Source organism: Pseudophryne corroboree, chromosome 9, assembly GCF_028390025.1.
Source record: "Pseudophryne corroboree isolate aPseCor3 chromosome 9, aPseCor3.hap2, whole genome shotgun sequence".
Classification (NCBI taxonomy): Eukaryota; Metazoa; Chordata; class Amphibia; order Anura; family Myobatrachidae; genus Pseudophryne; species Pseudophryne corroboree.
The window spans coordinates 351623556-351635904 of record NC_086452.1 but is presented as its reverse complement, the minus strand read 5'-3'; the positions used below and the strand labels follow the sequence as shown (position 1 = coordinate 351635904).

At 47.3% G+C, this 12349-nt stretch overlaps 1 protein-coding gene across 2 annotated transcripts in view; it reads right to left on the bottom strand.

Annotated features, from left to right (window-relative positions):
* The window catches only part of CACNG2 (calcium voltage-gated channel auxiliary subunit gamma 2), a 364493-nt gene extending 360176 nt beyond the window's left edge, over positions 1–4317 (bottom strand). Inside the window, exon 1 of one of the 2 annotated variants that reach the window (XM_063938814.1) lies at positions 3134–4317. In XM_063938814.1, coding sequence (XP_063794884.1) covers positions 3134–3344 — 211 coding nt within the window. In that variant the 5' untranslated portion in view covers positions 3345–4317. The remainder of the gene's footprint in view (positions 1–3133) is intronic. The other variant, XM_063938813.1, reaches the window with a different exon arrangement.
* Between the last annotated feature and the right edge of the window lie 8032 nt (positions 4318–12349).

Here is a 12349-nt window from a genome sequence, read left to right as displayed (position 1 = left end):
TCAGTGCAATGTTCCTCTGCAGATTATGTTAAGAGGCAGGCTTGGCTGAGGAGAGGCTCAGCGGATGCGCTATGCGTGTTTAATGCGTCAAACTGTTCTCATCGCTCAATGGAGACACTTAGCAATTCAGAGCATGTCCCATCACAGCCTAGCTCCAGAGGAGGAAGGGCCAAAATGTCCCACAGGCTGACAGCCTAGGCTGGAGTCTCTGTGTGTGTGTGTGTGTGTGTGTGTGTAGGGTGTGTGTGTGTGTGTGTGTGTGTGTGTGTGTGTGTGTGTGTGTGTGTCTGTCTTCTGGAGGTGATATTACACTAAGAATATGTGTGTGATGTAATACATTTGTGGAGATATCTAAGAATAAGGTTACATACATTACACACATATATATTCTCATACTCACATACATGTGTACATATGCATCATTTGTCTGGCTTCTAAGTATTTAACTCTCGCTTGTCTTTTTGTGACAAAAATATTGCTTGTGCATAGGTGGAAAGTATAAACCATGATATACTTTCTTTTTACGTGCATGCTAGTGATTATGAGATTTTTGTGTAATAATCCCTGAATGCACATCCCATTATGTTTTTGTTTTGCGATGCCGCTGTGTGTTTTTTTCAAAATGGCAATAAAGTCAATGAGGAATGACATGTGTACATGTGTATGGGTTTATTTATTGAACTTCAAGAAAAGGTGCTGCAACTGCAGTAGTGTTTTATGTGTCATTTGCATTGGATGAGCCTGTGATGTGTGAAAGGCTTATCTTATTCCTAGCAGACGAGTTTATCAGACATATGCAGGCACCGTTTAGGCATGTATAGCTTCCGTCTGCACTGCTTGTATGTGCATCATATTTACATGTTGAGTGAGCAGTGTATTAGGTTGTTGTGGCTCTTTGAGTTGATTTCTCTTTCAATTGGTGTGCTTGTGTGATGTTAGATCTGTATCTGTGTGTACTAGTGTTTTGTAATACCTGCTTTGTGTATTAGTGGTTATTGTGCATGTGTGTGCTGTGGTTGTGTCCCATGTCAGTACCAAAAGAATCATACTACATTGCTACCTTGATAAATATGTCATGCAATACAACTTTGTGTTACATGTTTTTGTGTGTACCCTGCAGGTAGTGGCTGTCTTATAAACTGTGGTTGTGTGGTGGAAGTATGATGAACATATGCACAACTGTATGAATGTAAGCAACTCACATATATGTTGTATATTTTACAACATGATTTAGTATTGTATGTTGTCCAACAGGGTATAGATAAGCACATCAATATTGTACATTTTGTACATATCCAATGAGATAATAGTCTGCTGTAATATGGCAGTTGTGAAATCATGTCCATCCCTTAACATTTGTGCATGAGCATACTTATTTAGCCTTGGTCAAGTCTATCTGACCATATTTGAATGTGTGCAGTGTGAAAATTAGTATATGTGTGTGGGAGGTGTAACCATTATGTTGTTTTCAAAGCGTGTGTGAGCATATGTGACTGCATTTTGAGTATGCACTAGGCAAGGTCTGGACCCTGCATATGGTGTGTGGTGTTTGTACTCTATGTGTGTATGTGTGTGCTTGGCATACTCTATATAGTGTGTGTATCTCAGTATATGTTCATGGACATGTGTGGTGGCAATCTGTTCCCCAAATAGACAGGGATATCAATAAATACACACACAGGCACAATTGTACATATAATATCACACACAAATAGCCTGGACCTATCTCCAAAGGCTAATTATACAATTGTTCTCATTCTCAGATCATACTCATATGTATTGTTTGAGAATAAAGATACAGTTATATTGTATTCAGGGCATTGTATTACAGTACTGCATTTACCACAAGTTAAATAAATACACCCGGTCTCTGCCTCTCTCTCTCTCTCTCTCTCTCTCTCTTTCTCTCTCACACACACACACAGATGCAGTGTACACACACATCTGCTGTGCCTCAGGCAGATAGCGTATGTGTGTATGTATGTATGTATGTATGTATGTATCTATCTGCATACTGTGTGTTGTAAGGCTGGATTGCTGACCTGCAGTGATTGAAGAGGGGAGTTGTGGGGGAGGGGGTGGGTGGTCTGTATACCACTGTACTAATCATACTGTTACCTCGCTCCGCCTGGCACAGAGTCCTCGTCCCCCTTCAACAGGGATGCATTTAACCCTTTCACATACACAGCCATGAATTGCAGGGCCCATGATTGAAGGAGGGGCAGCTGAGGGGCTGCACTGAGTTGCAGTCTACCATTGATGACCCAGCCACCAGCAATACATTCAGTAAAAGAGGGGGCCAGAGTCAGGCAAGTATAAGAATAGTCAAAGGCCTCTTGAAAACGTAAAACTTTTAACATAATTACCACAATAGATCCACAGCAACATGAACAATAAAACATCACTCAAATTGACAAATTACTTAACAACTGACATATATAAATTTTCACCCTACTTTTTGACCATAGCCACCCTACCTGCGCCATGAGACCCACAAAACACACACACATATATATATATATATATATATATATATGTCACTAAACAAATGTTCACCATTTGCAGCTATATACAATGTCTGAGGCTTTGCAGTTACTGTAGGAGGCTTTCATTGATGTGCAGGTGTCTTTCAGGCCTTTCTTCCAGGTAAACTACTATCACTAACATCTTGATCAGGAATATTTGACATCCATTTTACATATATGTAGGTTTAGCCAGCACAGGTATGGTGTCAGAGCCTGCCACTGATTACCCTGCTTGAAAGCTAAGCAAGCAGGCTCTCTCGTTTAAGATCTTGTGCAGATCAGAAATGCACACACAATAGAGGCAGAATAATGCATTCTACACACCTTTTACTACACTCTGTGCCCCACTGCTTCCATCTTAACAAAACCTATCATTCACATCATCACAATGAACGCCTGAAGTGGATCAGTCTCTCCCCAATCACCCTCCTCCCTCCCCCCTCCAGTTTATTAGCTCAGTCTAGCCGCCCCTTGTTTAAAAAAATGAAATGCTAAGATGGAGGAATATGTAGTTTTCTGAGTCAGGAGAGAGGGAGGGGAGCAGGATAGCAGAAGAGGAGGGTGAAAATGTAAGATAGGAAAAGGGTCTTATCCAGTCACCAAAATACCTTCAAGGCAACATGTTCTCCACAATCCAGAATGGGTCATGACTTCTTCATTCTTTTTGCTGGTTTCGTTTTCACTTATAGATTTGCTCTTGCAGACCCCTCTAGAGTATAACCAGTAGTCTGTGCCCACAGCAATTGTCATTAAACTGAATGCAGCAAATGCTCCCACAGTGGTTAAGAGCATCTGAACACCTCTATCAAACAGACCCATAATTCTTCATTCTATAGACATCCAACAGTCTTCTGGTTTTGGGGGTGACAGGAGCTAAAGATAAGGGTAGGTAAGGGATTTCTAGCTAGCAATAATGCTGGACGTTGCCCAAAAAGATGAGGTATCCAAAGACATATATACCAAAAGTAAAGCTGGAAGGCTTGTTGATGGATAGCTCGTTGTCTATCAGATCATGTCCAAATGCAGGTTTGCAAAAAAAAAAAAAAAAAAAAAAGAAAAGAAAATAAATAGTGCAGACAGACACAAGCACACAGGGAACCAGCAGTGCTAACACACAGATATGGTATAATCGCTCTAATCCCTTTTCCTAAAATTCTGATCTTCAGTTTCCATAAGTGATGGCTAATTGTGTAGCTCTTTTCTGCAGGAATAAAAATGCAGTATTTTCATCACCAACCTTCAGCATCTGGACCAAGGCAGGGGGAGATTATAGGGTTAGGAATGCAGGGTCTGCTTTCCTTATTTTCATCTGCAGCCTGCGCCATGTAAAGGGAAAAAAATATTTTTTCCTTTTTTTTTCTTGCTGTTGAAAGATATTTCTCTTCTTCCCTTCTTCTGGTGTCTGGCGTGTGTGTGTGTCTGTGTCTCTGGTAAAGTGTGGGATTCCTCCCCTGCTGTTGATTACACCACAAGTCTCCTCTGGATGCTGTAAGGTTTGGCTTGAGACGGACTGCGGGTTTTGCAATCCATGGTTCTACAGCTGAAGATCACTCTGAGGCCCCCACTTAGATGTCCTGGGAGGGAGGCAGGCTTGCTGTGTAGGGTGGGCTGCTGCATGGAAGTGATGCTACAGCTGTAGACTGTCTATTGCCTTTGCCTCTGCTGAGCTGGGGACGTGGTGCTGAAATGGACAGCTCCTAGGCACCAGTGCTGCTGGAAAGCACTTTCATGTAGGACCTCCTGTACTGGAACAGCCAGCTGGTGTAGACCTTCATGTCCCTCCTCTCTTTGCTGTCCTAAGTCACCACCCCTGCTCAGCTTCTAGGAGCGGGTGTCAATTTCTGCAGCCCCCCTTCTCTTATTCACCCCCCCCCCCCTTCCCCCCCTCCTAAGTTCTTCAGCCAAAATGTATCCCAAACTGTTCCCTATGAGCAACTGCATCTCTAGTTACAAGCATTACACAGATTGCCTGTCCCTGATTTTATTTATTCATTCATTTACCTATATATCCAAACTGCATTCATAAATACGAGCAAGAGGGAAAACTTCAATCAGGCGTTTTTAACCCTGGAGGCTGTCACCTATATAACCATCGTCTGCTATTTTATTCAATGATCCTCATACCTTTAAAATGTTCTTTCATAACTGTCTACAACACAGGGGGAGGGGAGCAGGGGGCCCACCCTTTTCTTTTCTCTATGCTCAATTTTAGTTAATTAGAATCAGCTCTGTAAAATAATACCCTCTATATCTCAATAGGTTGCATTTAGGTTGCCTCTTTAAGCAGAGACTATTTAACCCCAAAGACTCAAGAGAGCTGTGCAGGTTGGATCTTATACAGAGTGGCTTAAATCTGTTTAACTCTCTGTGCTGCTGGCTGGTAGCTTCTGCAAGCAGCACCCCCTGTTAGAACCAGTGGGGTTATGCAAGGGAGCGATCTCTATTAAAATCTGAAAAGAGCACTTTCTCATTGCATTCCTACATTGGTAGTTAAGATATTACGGGATCTCGGAAGCCTGTCGCTTAATTATTTCCAAGTTAATTGGGATAATCATCCTAGTTTGCTAACAACCCAGTTCCAGCATCCTGAATGCTTGGGGGTTGGGGAGAGGTGGAAGGGGTGAGGAAAGGATGGTTATATTAACCCTTAGTTAGTGGTGCAAGCAAGAAAACTGACTTTCTTTCTATTATAGCCTACTATGTGACCTGGGTAGGGGCTTTAAAAAAAATGTTTTAAAAGCAAAAGTTTCCTCACCCAGAGGTCAAGGGAATCAGCAGAGCCTGAGGACTGTACAGTATGTATTCAGAGAGTAACAATGCTGACGGGATCCTCATACAGTACAGAGGGGCATTACCTGCAGAAAGCTGGAGTCTCTGGTACTGATGCCTGCAACCTGGCTGTTCTCAAAAGGACGTCAAACCAAAACCTTTTTTCTTTTTTCCTATTGGAAGAAAAGGGTAGATTGGTGGGTTCACTGCTGAACGTAGAGTGGCCACAGCAATCAGCCTTATTCAGCCCCAAATGCTGGAACAAGATCAATTCATGGAGACAAGGGTGGTCATTCCGAGTTGATCGCTAGCTGCATTCGTTCGCTGTGCAGCGATGAGGCAAATAAATGGCACTTCTGCGCATGCGTATGCGGCACAATTTGCACGCGCAACGTACTATCACAACAAACGATGTACTTTCACACAAGGTCTAGCGAAGCTTTTCAGTCGCACTGCTGGCCGCAGAGTGATTGACGTGAAGTGGGCATTTCTGGGTGTCAACTGACCGTTTTTAGGGAGTGTTCGAAAAAACGCAGGCGTGCCAGGAAAAACGCAGGCATGGCTCGGTGAACGCAGGGCGTTTTTTTAACGTCAAATCTGGAACTGAACAGTCTGAAGTGATCGTAAGCGCTGAGTAGGTTTTGAGCTACTCTAAAACTGCACAAAAAACTTGCCCGCCGCTCAGCGATCCTTTCGTTCGCACTTCTGCTAAGCTAAAATACACTCCCAGTGGGAGGTGGCATAGCGTTTGCACAGCTGCTAAAAAACTGCTAGTGAGCGAACAACTCGGAATGACCACCAACATATTAATGAACTCTGCATCCTGGTTTATTTAGAGCAGAGATTTTCAACCTTTTACAACTCGCGGCACACTGAACAAGATTTAAATATTGCCATGGCACATTCAAATATAATGGTAATGCATGGTGCAGTTGCGTGTCCTAGGATGTCATGTCGCAGCTTCTCCATAGGTAACGCCTGAGCCACATCTGAGAAAACTAGAAGAGCCCAACACTGCCCGGTCCCAAAATTAGAACTGGCTCTGCAACCACTAAACCCACCAGTATTGATCGTTCCAGGGCCTCAGTAGCGGCAAAACACTGACGGGCCTGGCTGTGCTTCTATGGCGGCACACCTGGAGACTGCTCAGGGCACACTAGTGTGCCACGGCACAGTGGTTGAAAACCACTGATTTAGAGGGTGCCCCATTGCCTGTTTTCCTGCAAAATGTCCTAATATTGCACATTATTATCTGGCTGCAGGGTGTGCTATTAATTTCAGTAAGGGATAAAACTCATTTATATGCAAATAAATAACAATGTAATTAAAATACAGGTTGAGTATCCCTTATCCAAAATGCTTGGGACCAGAGGTATTTTGGATATTGGATTTTTCCGTATTTTGGAATAATTGCATACCATAATGAGATATCATGGTGATGGGACCTAAGTCTAAGCACAGAATGCATTTATGTTACATATACACCTTATACACACAGCCTGAGGGTAATTTTAGCCAATATTTTTTATAACTTTGTGCATTAAACAAAGTGTGTGTACATTCACACAAATCATTTATGTTTTATATACAGCTTATACACACAGCTAGAAGGTCATTTAATACAATATTATTAATAACTTTGTGTATTAAACAAAGTTTGTGTACATTGAGCCATCAAAAAACAAAGGTTTCACTATTTCACTCTCACTCAAAAAAGTCCGTATTTCGGAATATTCCGTATTTCGGAATATTTGGATATGGGATACTCAACCTGTATTAAAATGTACAAATACAAATGGAATAAAGAATGAAGACATATTTGAAAATACAGGATGCAGCCTTCCATTTTTCCAATGTTTTTGAAGAATAAAATACAAACTAGCATTTGCCCACATCTTTGCTCACATGGATGTTTGTTATTGCGCAGCGGAACTAATTTTACAAAGACAGTAGTGCCATCTAATACTGTTATGCAGATTTTATATTGTACATACTGATCACAAACTTTCTTTGAAAACAATATTTGCAGTTTCTCCTTCAGGGATTAACACAAAAAAACAAATGCTTGGGGCTACTAACTCTTGAGCAAGCCATGTAAAGCTACCCATGGGAGAAGCAGCTGGTCCTGAGATCCTGCAGCCCTAAGTGTTTGCCCCTGCTACTTGCTGATTGTCATAGCGAAGCAAACGCTTACAGGAAACTGTAGGCGCTTGAATTGAAAAGGAAAATTGTTGGGGAGAAGAGGTATATGTATGTAGTATAAACACAGTCTCACCTGCACCACGTCCCATTAGAATCTCTGCCTCAAATAGGTTCTTCTGTTTTGTCACATTACTTCGTCGGAGTCAGGTTCCGCAGATGCATCGGAACACCAACTGTCAGTGTGCCGAGTGTCCAGTGTCTGTTTTTTCCTTTATTACTCCTCTACCTGATGTCCTCTCCCTGATGAACATCATACATGCCTCAATTTCTTTCTAGGGGCCTAGGGGGTCATTCCGAGTTGATCGCTCACTAGCAGTTTTTAGAAGCCATGCAAACGCTAAGCTGCCGCCCTCTGGGAGTGTATCTTAGCTTAGCAGAAGTGCAAATGATTGCATCGCAGAACAGCTACAAAAAAATATTGTGCAGTTTCTGAGTAGCTTCAGACCTACTCAGCGCGAACGATCATTTCAGACCATTCAGTTCCGGATTTGACGTCACGCCTGAGTTTTTCCTGGCACGCCTGCGTTTTTTTGAGCACTCCCTGAAAACGGTCAGTTGACACCCAGAAACGTCCACTTCATGTCAATCACTCTGCAGCGGCCACTGCGACTGAAAAGCTTCGCTAGACCTTGTGTGAAAATATATTGGCCGTTGTGAAAGTATGTCGCGCGTGCGCACTGTGCCGCATACGCATGTGCAGAAGTGCCTTTTTTTTACTTAATCACAGCGAACATTTTCAGATAGCGATCAACTCGGAATGACCCCCCTAATTCAGACCTGATCACAGCACAAAACTTTTTCTCTAATGAGCTAAACAATGGGCCTAATTCAGACCTGATCGCAGCAGCAAATTTGTTAGCAAATGGGCAAAACCATGGGCCTAATTCAGATCTGATCGCAGCAGTAAATTTGTTAGCTAATGGGCAAAACCATATGCACATGCACTGCAGGGGGGGGGGGCAGATATAACATGTGCAGAGAGAGTTAGAGTCGGGTGTGGTGTGCTCAAACTGAAATCTAAATAGCAGTACAAACATAAATCAGCCAGTATTTATCCTGCATAGAAACAAAATAACCCACCCAAATCTAACTCTCTCTGCACATGCCCCCCCCCCCCCCCCCTGCAGTGCACATGGTTTTTTGCCCATTAGCTAACAAATTTGCTGCTGCAATCCAGTGACGTGCGGTGAGGTCATTGGCTGGGGAGGCGCTGGCAGCTAACACCCCCCCCCCCCCCCCCCCCCGGCAAAAAATAAACAAAAAACAAGTGTGGTCCCCCACCCATCACTAAAACCAGCACCAGGCAGAACCAGCCAGGGAGATTAATGCCATAGCAGGGGAGACATCCGGTGTGGGGTCCCCCTGCTATAACATTAATCACCCCCCAAGCTAGTCAGCCCAGGGCTGGAATTCCTCGGAAAGGGGGAACTCCAAAAAATAAAAATGGGGTCCCGAGTAACCTACAGGTCCCAGCAAGCCTGCCCCAGCATGCTGGCACTTGGAGAACCACAAGTGCCAGCATGCCCGGACACCCGTAGTCCGCCTGTAAAGATAATATTAAAATAAAAATACAACACCTAATGTTTTATTATTTTATTGTGCAGGACCTTCACCTGGGTGCGGCGGCCTTTAAGCTCTTTTGCATGGCCGCCGCCTTCCCAGGGCTTCCGGCGTCTTCACCTGGGGGCGCCACCTCCCCAGGGCTTCCGACATCTTCCCTGGGAGGCGGCGGCCTTTAAGCTCATTTACATGGCCGCCGCCTTCCCCAGGGTTTCCAGCGTCTTCACCTGGTGGGCGGTGGTTGCTATGCTCTTTTGCATAACCGCCGCCCATCCAGGACTTCAGCCGTCTTCTTTCTTCAAGAGCTCTTCACAGCTCCTCCTCTGCCGTCGGACTGACAGCCGCTCCTTCGCGCTGACTTATATAAGTCAGCCAGAGGGGGTGGGGCGATGACGCTGCGAGCCGTGATTGGCTCGTGGCGGCCATCTTGAATTTAAAAAATGACACTGAGGCGCCATTTTTGACACTGGTACCACTCCGCTGCTAAACTCTGCTACAGGTAAACTTCCGCCGCCCGCACTACCGCCGCAACCCACCGTCCGCACCACCACCGCATCCCGCCGCCCGCACCTCCTCTGCCACCGTCGCCCACACAGTGATTGATAGCGGATCCAGTGACGGATCCGCTGGCCAATCACTGTGGCCTCACTGACAGGGGTGTGCTTTCATAGGTTGAAAGCACGTCCCTGTATGAAAGCGGCACCTCTAATGGTGCCGCTTTCCCATGTTATTTCAATAGGCTTTTCCTGCCCATTGCTAGGCCCCGCCCGCGCTCGCCCCCTGCTCCCATATCTTTTCCCATTGACATTGGGAGGCACCACGATCTGTGCCTCCCAACCCCACTTTCAGAGGATTAGGGATTAGAATAATATATAAGAGGATGCATATGACACAGAATATTATTTTAATCATTAATGACAGGGGAGGCACTGCCTCCCCTGCCTCCCCTGACTGCACGTCCCTGCTGCAATCAGATCTGAATTAGGCCCCATGTGCACAGTGCACACCAGGATAGCTAAGATCAAGGAGAGGACAATCCCAGCTCCTCCCTCTCCCTATTGCTCTGATCTGCGACCCGGCTTCCTCTCTGGTTGAGGCTGCCGTGCTTGACGCCAGCGCCGGGGATCTTGTCCCCGGTGTTGATACCCAAGACAGAGCCGCTTTCAACTAGCTGCAATTCTGGGGACAGGTAAGCACTGCAAATTGTAATCTTTGTATCACGCTGTATCTCCCTGTCACCCCTCCCTGGTGTCACCCTGCCTCTCCTTGCCACCCCTCCTTTGTGTCACCCTGCCTTTCCCTGCCACCTTACCCTGACATCACCCTGCCACCTCTGACTGGTGTCACTCTGCCTCTCCCTGTCACCTATCCATGGTGTCACCCTGGCTTTCCTTTTCACCTCTCCCTGGCATCACCCTGTCTCTCCCTGCTCCCTCTCCTTGGTGTCACCTGCCCCTCCCTGTCACTTCTGACTGGTGTCACCCTGCCTGTCCTTGTCACCCCTCCCTGGCATCACCCTGCCTCTCCTATCACCTCTCCCTGGCATCACCCTGCCTCTCCCTGCTACCTCTCCCTGGCATCATCCTGCCTCTCCCTGTCACTTCTGACTGGTGTCACCCTGCCTCTCCGTGTCACCTCTTCCCGGTGTCATCCTGCCTCTCCCTATCACCTCTCCCTGCCATCACCATGCCATCACTTCCTGGTGTCACCCTGCCTCTCCCTGACACAACTCCCTGGCGTCACCCTGCCACCTCACCCTGGCGTCACCCTGCCTCTCCCTGTCACCTTTCCCTAGCATCAACCATGCTCTCCCTGTCACCTCTCCCTGGTATCACCCTGCCTATCCCTGCTACCCCTCCCTGGCATCACCCTGCCTCTCCTGTCATGTCTCCCTTGTGTCACCCTGCCTCTCCCTGCCACCTCTTCCTGGTGACACCCTGCCACCTATCACCTCTGACTGGCGTCACCCTGCCTCTCCCTGTCACCTTTCCCTAGCATCAACCATGCTCTCCCTGTCACCTCTTCCTGGTATCACCCTGCCTATCCCTGCTACCCCTCCCTGGCATCACCCTGCCTCTCCTGTCACGTCTCCCTTGTGTCACCCTGCCTCTCCCTGCCACCTCTTCCTGGTGACACCCTGCCACCTATCACCTCTGATTGGCGTCATCCTGCCTCTCCCGGTTACCTCTCCCTGCCTCTACCTGTCTCCTCTTCCTGGCATCACCTGCCTTTCCCTGTCACTTCTGACTGGTGGCATCCTGCCTCTGTTTGTCACCTCTCCCCAGTGTCACCCTGCCTCTCCCTGTCACCTCTCCCTGGCATCACCCTGCCACCACTGCCTGGTGTCACCTTGCCTCTCCCTGGTGTCATCCTGCCTATCCCCGTTACCCCTCCCTGGCATCACCCTGCCTCTCCTGTTATCTCTGACTGGTGTCACCCTGCTCTCCCTGTCACCTCTGAGTAGTGTCACCCTGCCTCTCCCTGTCACCTCTCCCTGACATCACCCTGCCACCACTTCCTGGCCTGATCCTGCCTCTCCCTGTCACCTCTGACTAGTGTCACCCTGCTTCTCCCTGTCACCTCTCCCTGCCTCTGCCTGTCTCCTCTCCCTGGCATAACCTGCCTCTCCCTGTCACTTCTGACTGGTGCCACCCTGCCTCTCCCTGTCACCTCTCTCCAGTGTCACCCTGCCTCTTCCTGTCACCGTTCCTTGGTGTCACCCTACCTCTCCCTGTACCTCTTCCTGACATCACCCTGCCACCTGTGGCTGGTGTCACCCTGCCTCTCCCTGTCACCACTCCCTGGCGTCACCCGGCCTCTCCTTTTCACCCCTCCCTGGCATCACCCTGCCTCTCCCTGCTCCCTCTCCCTGGAGTCATCCTACCTCTCCCTGTAACCTCTACCCAGTGTCACTCTGCCTATCCCTGTTACCCCTCCCTGGCGTCACCCTGCCTCTCCTGTCACCTCTCCCTGGTGTAACCCTGACTCCTGTCCCCTCTAACTGACGTCATCCTGCCACCTGTCACCTCTAACTGGCATCATCCTGCCTCTCCGGGTCACCTCTCCCTGCCTCTACCTGTCTCCTCTTCCTGGCATCACCTGCCTTCCCCTGTCACTTCTGACTGGTGGTACCCTGCCTCTCCTTGTCACCTCTCCCCAGTGTTACCCTGCCTCTCCATGTCACCTCTCCCTAGCATCACCCTGCCACCACTACCTGGTGTCACCCTGCCTCTCCCTGACACCTCTCCCTGGTGTCACCCTGCCTATCCCTACTACCCCTCCCTGACATAACC